Source organism: Python bivittatus, unplaced genomic scaffold (genome assembly GCF_059951505.1).
Source record: "Python bivittatus isolate LINGU-HERP-01145 unplaced genomic scaffold, Pbiv_v1 ctg000330_np1212, whole genome shotgun sequence".
Classification (NCBI taxonomy): domain Eukaryota; kingdom Metazoa; phylum Chordata; class Lepidosauria; order Squamata; family Pythonidae; genus Python; species Python bivittatus.
The window spans coordinates 60,977,602-60,994,177 of record NW_028277058.1 but is presented as its reverse complement, the minus strand read 5'-3'; the positions used below and the strand labels follow the sequence as shown (position 1 = coordinate 60,994,177).

Genomic DNA, 16,576 nt, shown 5'->3' with positions numbered 1-16,576 from the left:
CAAATACAAAACAGCAGAGCCTGCAGTGGGATGCCATGACGTCTGGCGTTGCTGTATTTAAAACCGGATGTCCTACGGCTCGGTTTTATCCGCACCCGCCACCTCTTCCTCTGAATCCCTCCAGAAACGCCTAACAAGAGCAAGCCCTGTTTGAAAAGGTGGTTGTGCTTTTACTTGCCAGAGCCATCAGGGAGGATCTACGTCTGTGCGTTGTTGCGGCAGTCTGCCTATTTTTTTCAAAAGACGTTGCCAGGTCTGTGTTCAGTTCCAGCATTTAGATCTATGCGGCTTCTTAGAAAGATTTGGGCTGGGGGGATATTACGTTGCACGGCACCCTGGTAGCTACGCAGCCCTTTTCTTCCTCTTCCCAAATCCATGTGTTCATTGTCTAACCTTTACAAGGTAAAGGGTGTGTGTGTGTGTGTAAAAGAGGACAGGATTATTTTTTCCTCGGTAGCAATCGGGTCGTCTGCAGGGAGGGTCAAAATCTGCAAGATGGTGGGCCCAGCCTTGCAACTGAAGTCCTGACCCTTCTGTAGGGGGGCACACAACACCGTGGCCACCATGGGGCAGATTTTGACCCTCCTTGCAGACAGCCGTAATAGCAAACCAGTTTTGGCATTCTCTTTTCAGAGAGACTGCTTCTCTTTTCATATCAAATGCAAAAGCTTTTTTGTTTTGCCTCAGGCTGTGGACTTTCTTTTTCTTTCTTTTTCTTTTTTTTAAGATTTCCAATATTTGGTCCTATTTTTTTTGCTGCTTTTAACTACCTGCTGAGCTTTGTTTGCTGTTCAATTTATGGATTATATTTCATTGTTAACCACCCTAATAGCCATGGCTGAAAAGCAGCCTACTAAAATTTAAGATAAATGGGAACTACATCAGTTAAATCCCAGCAAACTTTAAAATATGACTTCCTCCTCTTTGTCCCAAGGTGATCTTATATGTTGAGGTGATTGCACCTGGCCTATTTCACTGTTGCACCAGTGAGGAACGTAACCGTCTGTATTTGCTCCTTGTAACTCAGGAAGGCTGTTTACTCTGAGACAATTTCCCCCCAAACCTATGCTGGTGATCTGGATTCAAACTACACACTACTTGCCAGAGGTGTCCACAGCTATGATTTAAAAAAGTCAAGATGGCCGGTATGCCAGTGCAACCAAAGCTCCATCCATTTTTTAATGGGTGTCACATGTTGGCCATTCCTGGAGTTGCCTTTGCATGGCGTGGACTGGGAATTCTGGGTGCATCAAGGAGGAGCAACCTGCAGTTGGAGACACAGCAGGAGCAAGTGGGACCCCAGAGATGATCTGTCCCTTTTCTCCACCCTCCAACAGACCCAGGTCAGTGTTTCTCAACCGTAGCAACTTTAAGATATGTGGACTTCAGAATTTTGGGAGTTGAAGTCCACAGATCTTAAAGTTGCTATGGCTGAGAAACACTGACCTAGAGGGATGGTGGACTTCCCTATACTGGCTGTGTCCAAGCAAAGGCTGGACAGCCATCTCTCCAAGATGCTTTAAGCTGGATTCTTGCATTGAGCAGGAGGTCGGAGTCACAGTGAGTGAGTGAGTAAGGTGAGACTCACAGTAATGGCCTCTGCCTTAATGGGCCATTCCACTTCTGTGATTCCATGAACCCACAACAAAAGGCTCCAGTACAGAGTGTCCTTGTTTCTAAATTTCATTCCATCTCCATCCCTGTTTTCTGTTCTGTTTTCATAATTGTGGAGTGGTGTGTAGCCATAAGAATATACTCCACTCTCATCAAATTCTTTGAGGGTTGCGTCCTTTTTAAAAACACACACACACACACACGAACATATTCTTTTCCAAACCTTGGGATCCCCCAAGCTGGCAGATCCCGTGTAGTACAGGACCATCCCTGATTGTCAAACAGAGATCACTATCAGTATATGCAGTTCTATTCTGCCCATCCTTTGCAGGAATCTGGGACAACATCCACGTTCCCCCCCATCAGCTTTAAGCTGGTGAAGAGATGGCCCCCAAATATTATCTGGAAGCTTTGTAGGTAACCAGGATGTGATACAGATCTTGGCTGGTTTTCAGCCCAACTACCTCAGACCAAGAAGCCTTGCTTGGGGACTTGTTTGGGATTTTGATGGATATCTCATACCTATGTTTTACCTCCTCCAAGCCTCTGGGATGGGGAGGGGACAAAAACACTCAGTATGATACAGCTGAGGTGGAAGAACAAGGGAAACGCTTGTGGTTCCGCAGAGGATGCAATGTTGACAATGAAGAAAGATATTTGCTTTCCAACAAGAAGAGCAAGAGCCCATAAATCTATCCAACTAAGTAATGCTTAAGGTGAAGAAGAACGGCAGTTCAGGCCGGCCCAAAAGTCAGGCTCGTCTCTCTGGAGATGAGCCGTGATAATTCGGGCTGGGATGGTGGCCTCTGTCTGTTCAGTAAACACTAATGATTGGGCGAGGACCAACTGTCATCAGTGATAAAGAGCTGGCTAAACACTCTATTAGTTTTTCATTTTGTGCATTAATGTTCTTTACGGCGTGCACGCAGTCCCCGGCTAATGAATTGTCTCGTTAGAACTGCCTGGGGTGCTCCTCGGCAGCCTCTGCTGGCAGGCATAAATTTCATCAGGAAATTAGCACTTTTTAAAAAGGCAAGAATTCTTTGGGGAAAAAAAGGGGGCCTTGTTTTCCATTTGTTTCTACAAATGTGGAACCACTAAGAAAGAGATTATTGGTGGAGAGTAAAAGGGAGGGGAGAAAAAAAGGGCAGGCAGGCAGGCAGGCATCTGTATATTGAAAGCTATATTGTTTCTGTCACAGGATCTGCCCCATACAATCACCACAGCCTGGACTGATGACCAGTTATTCCTTTAATTGGAATTTGCTGCTTCCACCTTCTTTTCCTCTCCTGACCAGGGTTATAGGCTCAAGGCTGAAAGAAGGAAATGCCTCCTCCCTTCTGTTAATTTAGAAGTATCAGGGACTCTTCGCCCTTATATGTGATAGCCAACCAGGGAGGCCTAGGACTTCCAAACTATCTTACCAGATCATAACCCCTCCAAGACCCAGTTGGCTCCAAAATCCTGGCTTACAACCGTATTTAGAGTTTATTAAAACTAAACTCTCAAAGAAAAGGAATGGCTTCAAAAGAGGAAGGATAAGCAAAGGAACAATGGGTAGGCCCAGCCTAAGGTGGCACCTAAGTCTCAGAGAAGGAGCAGCTTTCCCAGAGCTGCCTGGGACTTGAGAATATGCAAAATAAAACCCAACTCCAGGGCCACCTTCATTAATTATTCACTGCACCAGTAGTCCTGGTGGGTTTGATTCCTTCCTGTGTCCTGGAAGATTTCACTCCCAACATAGGAGGACTAAAATTCCCTTCTTTTCCTCCTCACAACCAACTGCTGTTCCTAGGGAAATTCAGAAGGACAACTCCTGCCTCACTATTTAACCTCAACGGGAGGGAAGTTGTTCTCATTCAGCTGACCACTCCACTCACCTAGACTTGCAATTCTAGAGACGGAAGGGATTGGTGTACAAGTCAGCTATGGATGCATTCAGATCCAATGGGGACATCTAAAAGCTTTGATTTTTAGAAGTTCTCAGTTCTGTTACTAAAAGGGGACATCAAGGTATCTTCAAGAAAGCAGCAACAAGAGCAGCAGTCGGAATCTCTGAGAGTGGTCATATTGAGAATGAAAATACAGAGCAATTTCAATTGCTATGCTCATTAACCACATACTTCCAAACTTTTATTTTTCCATCTCATGCATTTCTCCTAGTTTCCTCCTCATCCCGGTACCAAAATTTGGTAGCTTTTTTGAATTGATTGGACTGATCCTCCAATACGGCCAAATGATATTAGATTCAAGAACAAGCAAAAGAATGTTTTTCTTTGCATAATGAATTATTAAGCCAAGGGACATGTTGCCACACGGTGTCGGGAGAGTCCCTATGAAGAGTTTAAGAAGGTGATTAAGAATTGTATGGAGGCTCCCCGTGAGGGCTACAAGTCACCTCCAGGATCAGAGGCCTCCCATATCAGTTCTTGAAAGAACATCTTAAAGAGAAGGGTCTTGTTCTTGGAGAGACATCTAGTTGGCCATTCTGGAGAAAAGGAGGCTGAATGACACAGACCTATAATTTAATCCAGTTTCAGGTACTTGCGGGCTTAACAAGTGCCCCAATTTTCTCCCTTTAACACAAGACCTCCAAAAAAGTGAAAATCAGCTTCAAAGCAGAAGTCTCTATCTCCCCAGTTGCTTGTGTTTTCATTTAACCCAACTTATTTCACTTTCTATTAGGTTTGCTACTCAAAGAGGTCCTTTCTCCTCCCTACCTCCAAGATCTTTTATTAAAGTGCAATTTGGTTTCAAGCCAGAATTTAAACAAATGTAGTGACTGCCTGACCCTCAAACAGCAATAGCAAGTCTTAACTAATGTTAGTGTTTCATTACTGCAATAAATGTGGAATTTAAGAGCAGTTTTATGAGTTCTCTCCACTCTCTTCTCCACTAATGTAAATCACCTATTATAATTTTATGCTAATAAATTTCTCATGCTTTGTCTTCTGTGGTGGGTTTCTGCTGCATAGATTGCACAGCCTAACCAAGAATTCTCACAGGCAGATAATAAATCTTCCAAGCCGACATTCCATTTTCTTGCACCTCCTCATTCAGCTAAAAGCCATAGGCCCAATCCACTGGGAAATACTTTGTATTCAGAATATGAGTGGAAGATGGAATATGAATCTGCTCCACACCCAGAACCAACCGGGCCTTGGATCACCAGCCTTCCTTCCCTTTATTTTATTCCAGCTTTCTGAAACACGACTGGCTTTGCTTGTTTTTTTGGCAGACTCTCTTTGATCAGAAAGGAGCTGCTTTTTATTCTCTCCTGAACAGTATTTATGGAGAACAGTCTGTCAACTTCACTCAGTCTTCACCATTCAAACCGTCAAGGCTTCTTCAAGCACCCAGAATTCTAGGACTTGCTAGCTAAGTGAAGATATCCACGGCTGAAACTGGGACTTCTGTGCTGACAACTGGGTTTCACCCCTGAAATATTCCCAAGCCATTCCAAACTCCCTCTACCTCTTAGGGTAAGTAGTTTTTTGAACCAGGCACTAGAATGGTGGCCTAATCTTCTTCCTCTGACAGAACATCACCCCAATGATATATCTGTAAGAGGATGGTCAGAGGAAATGCTCAATAGAAAATGAAATGTTTAATGTTTAGAACTCTTCCACCTGCATCCCAGTTCCTGCAAATTCAGTTCTATTCTCTTTCAACTGGACTTAAAGACCGCTGACCCTCCAAAGTCAGGAGCACATAAGGTTGACTAACTAAGACTCCAATGACAGCTCAAGTAGCCAACCCATATCCTTGTATAGGCTGGTTTTCTGGTGAAAAGTCCAAGTATCTATCCTCTCCCACAAAAAAATACCAGCTAAATCAAAGACAGGATGAAATGTATTCCTCTACATTTTTCCGTCAAAAGGAAGATCTCATTTCTTGGCAAAAACATAGAAAACAGGTTGAGGTTGAGCTTCCTAATGGCCAGGGCCCTCCAAGATCTGTGCCTCAAATATCTAAAAGCCACAGAATTTAGACAGTGACTTCTCAACTTCAGATGCAAAGAGGGTTGGTTTGTCTTCCCAGACACTACATACACTGCATCCTGGAAATTGATCTCATGTCCTGGGATTAACGTTTCAGTTTGAAGTCATGATTAGGCTAGTTGTTCTTTGTCTCTCTTCGTTTCAGTTTGAAGTCATGATTAGGCTAGTTGTTCTTTGTCTCTCTTCGGTTTTCCTCCCTACTAACCTTCCAACCCTGTAAGAGGAGAATTATCATGTAAGTATGAGATTTTGTTGGTGGTGTAATCAAAATTCCAGTTGAAAAAAACAACAACTGGCCAGTCTTCAAAGTGATAAGTTCACAGGCAAGGAAGCAGGGTACGTCAGATGTGAAATTAAATCTTATTAGATTGCGCTGCTAACTTGTGGAGATACCTGAAACATTTTACAAATTCTACCACATCAGCTAGCTTAGCCTGGTTAATTAGTTAAAGTTGATGATGGTCATTATGGCATTTAACCCCATTCTGGGGGTTTGGAGAGTCAGAACCTCATCAAAAAGGCCAGGTTTGCTTAGTACATGAAGCCACCCCAAAAAAGAAGAAAAGGCCGGGGGAACCAATGTTAAAGCTAACCAAAAAGCCATAGGACTTGGTCAAACATGTTGGGCAAACATAATGTGAATATCAGCTGGGGCAAAGGGAGCATCTAACACAGACTGAACAAGGCAAGTGAGTTTTCTCTCATGTCACACTAAGCAAAATTGTGATTTGCATGATTTGGGCTGATCATGTTATGTGACCTAAGCCCTTGATGAATTATGAATTATGTCTTAACATTGCATCTGAACCTACTTCATTGTGGTTTATGCACAAAACCATAGTTAAACAATCCCTAGCTTATCAGCCAGGGTTCACTTGATGGCAACAGACCCCAGCAAAGTAAATTTAGAGCAGCCTCAGTGATAAGGTCCAGCTACATCATAGCACGTGGCTAATCTATGCCTGTGGTGAAAATTTAATCAGGGTCAGAATGGGTTAGTATTTGGAGGGGAGACTAAATCCCAGAGCTTTAAGTTAAATTGGGAAATTGAAAAACATTGTGGAAGAAAGAGACAATAAAAAAATTCTGTATTAATCCCAAGAAAACTGCATAGGGGTGTCACAAGGTCACCAGGAGTCACTTTTGTGCAAGGATAGAAGGACAACCTTCACCCCATCAAAAACTCAAGATGTGGCTCCAAATTCCCACCCCACAAACAGGACCATAACTTTATAGGATATGTGAGTATGTCTGTGGGGGGGGGGGGGCGTGAGGGGAGGGAATAATTTCCAGCCCATTTTCTGCCTTCATCCATTGGATGGATGTCACTGGATTCATGATGACATCCTTGAGAAAATCCTTCTCAAATCTTTGGGAATGTCTGCCTGGTGCTAAAACTGTGAAACTTAAGGTATTGAGGGGAGGGAGAAATGACCTCATTTGCCATGCTTTTATCCAAATGGTGATTTATTTTAATTATCCCTCTCAAGTTATACTGTGTCTCTTTGTATTGTAAGCTGACCTGCTAATTTATCACCCTAATTTTATGCTGAATTAATATTGTCTAGTTTAGCTTTGATTTATAAGTTATGTTGAATTTATTATTACGTTCTAATTGAAAGGCTAGATAACGAAGTCTGTGTGGACCATCTTGCATTTACCAAAAGCCATTAGGATGGAAATAGCATCTTTGTGGGTTGTAGGGCTCTTACAGGAAGTCCAGACCCTTCAGTTTTCCCCTCCCCTTCTGGTATCCTGTATTTGGTTGCCATCCTATGTGCATGTTTTGTTCCAGTCCCACTAGGGCAGCTGATCTTTCTGAGAAAAGGAGCGTCCAACTTAAGATGGTAAGATATGGACTCTTCCGTACTGTCAATGCCTGTGGGGAGAACAGTGGTTGGTGGATGTCAAATGCATCCTTTTGCAAAAGGAACGAGCAATGAGCTTTTGCAAGCATGTCCAAAACAAACGTATCCTCCCTGAAAGCTAGAGTTGCAATCCAAAATTCAACCATGTTTACTCTTCTTGCCAGCAATTCTGGCTTTCTGCTACAGGATCTCCTTAGAAGTCTACTCTTCTAAATTTCTGGGGTGTTGGAAACTTTTTTTGGGAGTTATCTAGCTGGCCTTGTTTAGGTTGTGAAGTTAAACAGGGTTGGACCTGGTCAGTATTTGGATGAATGACCTCCAAGGAATACTATGGCTGGAGGACAGGTTGGAAAGTGAGGGGGGGGGGAACACCCTTGCATCTGTGAAGCCACCAAGAGTCAAGGTCAACTTAAGAGAGACTTTATCATGATGTCACAGCGGGGGGAAACGGTTGTTCTGTCTGTTTAAAAAAAAAGTTAAGCAGGGCTGGACCTGTTTAGTTTTTGGACAGGAGACCCCCAAAGAATCTCAGGGCCATAGGAAGTTGAGTTAAAAACAGAAGTTGCCTAAGTGATAAAATCCAACTTTGGCTGATCTGAAAAAACTAAGCAAGGTCAGAACTGGTTATTATTTGGATGGGTGACTGCAAGAAATCTCCAGGACTTAGGCTAGGCTGGGAAGTTGAAGAAGGCACTGAAAAGCCTCTTCCATGCTGTCACCAAGAAAACTACATGGATGTGTCAGTAGTGTTGACAGGAATCAAGCTCAACTTCAGAAATTTCTTACTTTATGTAATACGCAGAAGGAATGTCCTTGAGGAACAGGAGCTGCTACCAAGACAACGGTCAGATAAAAGAGATCTGAGCCTGCGGCAGAACTGTAATCCGAGAAAGCGTCTCAGACAAGACTCTCTCTAATTCTCATGAAGATAAAGGGAGTGAGGGGGAAGCATATTCAGATTTGCAAGGTTCTGTTACTCTAACCCAGTGTTTCTCAGCCTTAGCAACTTGAAGTCCCCCCATTTTCAAGTTGCCAGGGTTGAGAAACACTGCCCTAACCTTATAATAAAAGTAGTATTAGCAGGTGTAACTTTGGTTTCCTAGTCTGGTCTACCTTGAAGGGCTGACACTTCACAAAGCAGAGAGAAGCTACCAGCTGGCTGACCATCTAGCTGAGAGAGATGATGGACTGAAGGATGGCTACATCCCTGAGAAGCCTTCACGCGCTGCACTGCTTGGGGCTCCCTCTCGGTTCCTAGCTGCACAGACAATTGTCACCTTTAATTGCTTGACAAAACCACAGCTGCTGCTCTTTCTCCCCAAGGCAAAAGCTGCCTCATCCACTTATCATACAAGGAAATCAGGCGCCCTTCACCTTCCACTCCGACAGTGCACATCCATATGTAACACAACCAAGAGAGTTTTTTGCCAGCGAGCTTCTTCATTTGGTCTCTGCATCACAGCAAATTTGGAGCAGGAAAGGGGCTCTTTTAGAAGTGTGCCTCAGAGAGAATGGCTCTGCAATAGCCCCCCCCCATTCGCTGCAGACAATAACCCTGGTTGAAACCCATTCTCCACCACAGGCTCTCCTTTTTGTACAGGTTCCAGCATTAACTTCCCAGACTTGAAAGCAAAAACAAGTAATACAACAGAAATCAATACTAAACAGTCTCAAGAAAGATAATCACCTGCGCCAACGATTCAGGTTCATTTCTGAATTTGCTGACTTCAAGGAGACAGACACCAACTCCTTGCTGAAACCCTAGAGACTGCATCTGCCTTGGTTGGATCATGAACAAGGATTGAATCCCCAAACCAATCCATGCTAGATGCAAGAATGGGACACTGGAAGGGGGACACCAGGAAAGGTCTTGCTGGTGGACTTGTTGAGGATGTCAAGAAGACAGAGGCGAGAAGTTTGAAGAACTAAGGAAATGTATGAAGTGGTATGGGGATGGTTTACCAAGATAGAAAAATACAAGGAGTACATCCAATGGATTGGTGTAAACTAGACATAGTTCTGTTTCCTTTTCCTTTTCTTATCTCATGCTTTTCATTTCTTAGACTTACTATTTCTTTCTCTTTTTCTCCGCCCTGCATAACATTGCTTATTCCAAACAGCATGATAGGTATTTATGTGTAGATATCTGTGGTTGGATCATATCTGTTTTTCTCCTTTTTACAAATAGCACCCCTTTTCACAGAATGGAAACTCTAGGGGACTTGCAATTGTTTAAAACACAATAACAAGACAGCAGGCAATAAAAAATCAAATTACAGACATGGGAACCGAAGGAGCTACTGTGGAAAATCAACCATTTATTGCACGTATCTTATTGATATCTATGCAGAAATAAACTCCAGGGGGGTTCAAAAGGACTTACTTCCAAGTAAATGTATATGGAATTGGAAACTTAAGAGATGTAGGTTAAGTTTCTAAATAGCAAAATGGTAGAAACTTGAAGTCCTGGATTTTTGCATGGGGTAAATGGGTGATATTGGGGTGAGCTAAACATGCTGGGACTATGATTCAATCATCCCCGGCCGCTACAGACTATACTGGCAGAGGATGGTGGGAATTGTGGTCCAAGTCTCTGGACAGGCACCAGGTGCAACGGAGGACAGCTGCAAAGAGCAAAGCGATAGAATTGTGCTCCCACTTCATACTGGAACAAAATATTCATGGCCGATTAACTTAAAACCTCCCACGCCTCCCTTAAATAGGAGAAGGCACAGAGACGGCTCCTGTAATGAGTGATTATGCCAGCCACAATACATTTTGGGGAACATAGAGGATTATGCATATCAGTACGGCCTGGAACGCAACCGCCTCATCCCCATTTCTCACGTTTTCTCTTCTCTGGGGAGAAGGTGTACATCTGTCAATCAGCACTCCCTTCCTTCCTGCCCAGTTGCCTTCAAGGCTAACTTGCACTCTGCTTTCCAAGAGCCAATCTTAGTTTTAACTACAGGCCAATCTTAAAACAGCCTCAGATGGGACCCAGCTTGGCGCAAGAGTGTCACTTGCATTTTGCAGGAGAAGGTAGTGTTGAATCTCTTCCTCCTCTTCCTTCTCCTGGTTCTCTGATTGAGATCCCTCCTCCCACCCGTGCTGGTTACAGAAGGAGAAAAACGATAATATAAGAATTGACTTCACCCTTGGTCAACCCCTTTGCTGTTACTGAGAACTTTTCCCAGGTCGTGAGAGAGATTATTTTTATTAAAAACACAGTGTGAGAAAGGAAGGGTTAAAATGCCTTCCTCTCCTGAGCAGCTGGTTCATAAAATTCAGCTCTCTCTCTTTTTTAAAATGTATATTTTTTATTAAGAATTTTGATTATAATAGTAAAATCTAATACAAATTAAACTTAAAGAAAGAAAAAAGAATAGAAAGGAGTATAAAGTGCAAGAAAAAAGAGAAAGAAGAAAAAGTAGGAATATAATAAGGAAAGAGAAAAGAAATATATAAAGAAGTGACTTCCAACCTTCATCACAACAGGTATAAACAAATTTAGTGACTCTTCACCCCCTCTAAGGTTACAAACATTTATCTCTTCATCTCTTCATCTCATATCCCATCTCTTATCTATAAACAAATCCATAAAACATCATCTCATCTCTGGTGTCATCAGAAAGCCCGTAAAGGGTTGCCAGAGGTAACACCATATCTTGTTTTAACCTTGATCAAATAAACCAACATTATATTTCTTCCTTTTACTTCTAACCATCTTAATCTTTAGTTCATTCAAATGCTGTCACAGGATTTGATTGCTTTTCATTTCTTCTTTGTCCCATCGCACAGAGTTCTTCAAGACTTTAACAAGCCTCTTTTGTAAATCCAGTAGAAAAAAATTATTCAGGTCACTCTCTTGATTTGTTGCTTAGATTTTATTTGTTTGTTTGTTTGTTTATTATTAAATGTATATGCCGCCCATCTCCCCCAGAGGGTGACTCTGGGCAGCTTACAATTAAAAACCAAGACAATAAAAAGAATAAAAATATAAATACCCCTATTAAAACAAATAATTTTCATCTTAAATTTTAAAGTCTCAGCCAATTTCTTTTGTAGATCCAGTGAAACATCCTTTTCCAAGTCATTCTCTTGGCCTCTCAGTTGTAAATCCACTTTTGATACTATCTGTCTTGTCAGCTAAAATCTGTTCTACATCTGTAATTTCTTCAATAACATTTTTTAGACATAGTCTATCCATAGAAGCAGACTTCATTACTGATATTCTTGATATTGTGGCTACTATTTTCTGATTCTATTCTTCAAAAGTTTCCTTCAGTATTTTCATTGTGAGAACATTTTGCAGGTTTGTAAATCTTTCCTCTACCTCAGAACCTTAGTGCCCTCTAGTGCCCAGTTTTTGAAATCATGAAATTGCTTATCTTTGTTTTGTCCTGTAAAAACCTAAACAGAATCTTTTTCTCATGAGAAGCTGTTTGTTTTTTATAATTAATTCCAAAATCTAATTGTAAAAGTTTCAATATTCCAATTTTATCTGGATCCTCAGTCTGTTTATAACTTTCTAAGATTAAAATCTTATTTAGCTTTTTGCTATTTATTTCAGATTTTTTAAATTCTGTGAGCAAGATAGCTAATCCTGTTGCCTCCTGGCGCTCAGATCCATGGAAAACTGCTGTCCTGAGCTCTCCTAGTGAGGAGCAGCTGTCCAGAGCACATGTGGGCCATCTCCTGTCCTCTCCTTATTCAGAGAGGTTCCAAGGAACCATTCTACTTGCTGGTTCCTTGGTCTTTGCCGTGGTCAACGACTTCGCTTTCGCAGAGCTGTCTTCATTTCACCATACTTCCCCTGGAAGTCCCAATTCCAGTTCTCTTCTCAACTCAATTTTGCTTGATCTTAACAAGGAAAAGCAGGATGGGACCTGGCTAGTACTTGGAGATCACCAAGAAGCCTGGGCTGTACCAAGGCTGGGAAGTTGAAAAAAACACTTCAGAAGAAGGCAATGGTAAATCATGCCCATACTGTTGATGAACGTGTCATGTGCTCATCAGGATTTGAATTTTACTTGAGGAAGGCTTCACCTTATTAGCTCAAGATTATACCAGCCATGGAGAACTGGCTGCCACATCTATGATGCCAATTCCAGGATTCCTTCTAATCTGTCTGCTAGATGAATTACTCTGTTCCACATCCTTGTCCAGAGTGTTTGTCCCTTCCAGTGAGGAGACAGGGCAGAACTGTCTGCCTAAGCATCCAGCAAAACCAATGTTTCATCCCTAAGATTGGAGATTATCTGTTTCAGCAGCCACCCTCTTTTGCCCTATCCTCCACTGGTTCAGGCTGGCTGCTGGCTAGAAAGAGAGGGGCAATGAACTCGAATAGTGCTTCTTGGGACACTGGTCCTAGTTTGCTCAAAGCAAGGCAAGCTCTTAACAAAGTCCTGCTGAGGTTGCCACTGCTCTCCATTGGTTCATCTGCAGCTTCAACAGCCAAAGTAGGAAGGGCAGATACAACTGAATCCATTCAACATGCTAAATAGGGTCAGGTACTTTATAGCACAACCCAGCCATTATCTTAGCAGGTTGTATGAGCCAGGACATCACCTTCTCTACCATCACAGCATCACTATTAGGCATAATAGAAATAATTTGTTTGAGCAGAATATTTCATTATCCCAGGTTTATGTGTTCAGTCAACGCAACCCATTTGATTAGTTTAAGGTCCAGAGTATTGCATGAACTCAGAAAATGGGCTACCTCAATATCAAGCGTAGTGTGAGCTCCAAGTCCATTACCTCCTTCCCATCCCCATTCTGCCCATCTCCTTGTACTTCAGCTCTGGCATTCTTTGGGACCGTCTCCCAGCTATCAGCTTGCTTCTCTCTCTGAAGTTCTGTCCCCCGGCCAACTGACAAATGTTTCTTTCTCACCAAAACTAGTTTGCAAATTGCACTGCTTCACAAGCAACAGTCTGAGTGAACCTATGGGTGAATGAAAAACATTCTTCAGTGAATTCAGCTACAGGGGCTAGGAATGATGGATGTGGTAGTCTAACCCCAGTGGAGGGCACCTGGTTGGTAAAGCCTGCTCTTCTGGAAAAAAGAAAAATGAGTCTTTTATCTGGCTGGTTGGAAAACACAAGAATCCAAGTCTGAAGCAGTGCAGATATGGAAGTGTCATCAGCTTAGCAAACATTAAATAATGAAGAAAAGCAGGCAGGAGGGGATATGATAAAACACCACATTAGCTGAGCTGGTTTTAAATGAGTGATAATTGTGGCAGAGATGCAGAAAAGAAGGTTATTGAATTTTTATCTGTAGGAGGAGGCACCCTTTGACAGAATAAGGATAAACTCACCCATGCTGGTGGGTCTGTTGTACAACCACATTTATAAAGAATCATAACCCCAACTTTTGGACAAGTCTGAAGACTGCTACCTTACCCCACCTTGGTTCAGCAGAAGGCAGTTTCTGCAGAAGTGCATTTCTCTGTGCTTTTGAGACAATGAATAATGCTTACCCATAGGATCCAAACCTTTACTGGATGTGTGGAAACTCTTTTAGAAATTGTGTGAAATGGTAAAAGGAATAAATCCATTGCCTAACTCTGAAATAATAACAGGTTATAACAGAATACTCTACAGAAAACCAGAAGCCTGTTTCTTACTTAAGCAATGGACTTCCACTGGGATTTCAGCCCATCATTAAGCTATGAGCAGGTGTTATATTACTTTTCAACGTCCATTTTCATTTCTCCTTCCTGACCTTCTGCTGTGGCCTTCCACATGTGAAGTCTTCTGGCTTCACTTTCACTAATATCTGCTACATTTTAGCTGTCCTGGGACCACACAGGACCATTTTATAGACGAAGGCCAGGTGCAACCAGTGGGAGGGCAGGAGAAGGAAACTCAGGATTTAAACCTTGGGGGCAATAATAGAAAGCCAGATTCTTTGTTTTTGTAAAAGCTATCTTCATCCTAACTAAGATGGCTTGTATCTGCAATTCAAGGTCAATCCTTGATTTCTCATAAGAGTGCTGAAGTCCTATGGAAAGAATTATCCACAGGACCCTATTTTAATTTACTATTTTATTTTTATTTACTTAATTTGTTGGATTAATATCCTGCCTTTTCCTCCAGGAGTGCAAGGTTGCTTATGCAATGCACCCTCCTCCAATTCTGCTCACAACCAAGGTAGGCTGGGCTGAAAAAGAGAGAGAGAGAGAGAGAGAGATGGACTGGCCCAAAGTAATTCTTTGGGCTCCTGTGGTTGAGGAGTTCTTTGGACATGTTTTTCCTTGGTCCTAATCCAACCCTTTAACCACACCTGATCCAATCTCATTTGAAAACCATCATAAATGGTAGCCATCACCCCTACATTTGGGAGCAGTGAATTTTGTAAATTAAATTCTGGATGACCACAGGATTTTCCTTTGCTGGTATCAAATGTACTTCCCATCCATTTAACCAAGCTATCTGGCTTGTTACGGAACTAGTCAAAGGTCCAATTGTATTTGTGTTTCTGTGTCCCCAGAAGTCACTCACTCTGTGCAAATGGAAGATTGGAAAAAGCAGCCTTCACCCGGCCTGAGAGCCATTCCAAACTCTCATGCATGTTGGCCAATGCCTTTAGGTCGCTGACATCCCGGAGAATCTCTTGCTGGGGAATCAGCTTATCTCCCAGGTTCCCAATGAGAACTTCAGACTCCTTGCCAAAGGCAGTCCTAGAAGAAAAAGAGAGCAAGATATGTGTCAGTAATGCAGAACAGTGTTATTGGGTCAGGGAACCTTCTGTTCCAAACTAGATTCCCAAACCTTTTGCAGAGAGTCAAGTTGGGAAAATGGATGTTAAGAATAAAAGGATCTTGCTCAGCTTTGCTGGAGGCTGATTTCAGATGTGCCTCGATCTGAGCCCACACTTCCCCACTCCAAAGCCATTCGTTCTGGGAACAGGATCAGCAGATTATATTGTTAAACATACTTTCTACAAAACATACTTTCTACCCAGTCACCCATTTGCCCACTCGCATCTCCTTTCCAATGACTCTAGTGGCACACAATTACACTAGCTGGGTCAAAATGGCCACTTCACTGCCAACTTCCTTCAGGAAATATCTCCAATCTTATGAGCCTTTGCACCAGGGAAACACTGATGAGGGTTCATGACATCGTTTGGATATTCCCATTGGCCAGGCGGACAGCAATCATCATGACGTGGCTGCTGCAATCAGTGTTTGGCAGGTATATGTTGCATTGGCCATGAACTCTTCATAGAGAGGCTCACTTTCTCAGCCACTCTTTCCCACTAGCTCTTTTTCCTGGAGGACTAGGTAGGCAAAATGAGTTAATTGACTGGGTTTCCCACAATGCTAATGAGTGGGCAGAGTTAGCTTAACCTTATGCATGACTGGGTCTATTTGGGGCTAAATTTAACCCCTTGGGAATTCCTACAGAGGCAAATATGTGTAATTTAGGGTTGAACTGTGGAGTCCTTGGGGTTCTCTGAGCTAGCTGAAAGGTTAACGGATCCTTTTCATGTCTCCACAACAAATTCCATCAGCTCCCAGTCTAGTTAAACATATTGTGGGAACAGGGGTATTAACTGTTACAGATAACTGGGTTAGTGAAAGACCAAGTGGCTGCTAAGCTTAACTAGTATTAACTTTAGGTTTTAGGTTACTTAGTGTGTTGTGCAAACCTAGCCAATTTGGTGACTTTATGGGTTAATCTACTGTTTAACCCATAAACCTAGAAAATAAATTAACACAGCAACCAGATTAACGGTGTTGAGCAAACACAGCCACTGCATTAGATTCAAACCAACCCTTTAATCCCACTGAAATCTGATGTATAGGACTTAACTCCATCATCACCAACTTGAGACTCTCACTCCATCTTTATTTTAATTTAAATATTTTTATTTCCCCTTCCTAGTTGAAAAAACTGTCCAGCCACAGACTAAAATAGCCTTATTTCAAAAACAAGCCATATGTTCTTCTACAGGGGGAGGGGAAACCTGATCAATTTCAGTCCCCACCAGGCTGGCTCCAGACTATATGGAAAGGGATAGGAATTCCTTAACATAATTTTCCTAATGGACTCCGGTAAGCTGTAATAACCAGCCTCTC

The 16,576-nt window shown here is 42.3% G+C and overlaps 1 protein-coding gene across 1 annotated transcript in view; it reads right to left on the bottom strand.

Annotated features, from left to right (window-relative positions):
* EXOC4 (exocyst complex component 4) overlaps positions 1-16,576 on the bottom strand; it is a 390,468-nt gene that overhangs the window by 34,738 nt on the left and 339,154 nt on the right. Inside the window, exon 14 of the mRNA XM_088141428.1 lies at positions 14,994-15,172. Within this exon, the coding sequence (XP_087997554.1) occupies positions 14,994-15,172 (179 nt within the window). The remainder of the gene's footprint in view (positions 1-14,993; positions 15,173-16,576) is intronic.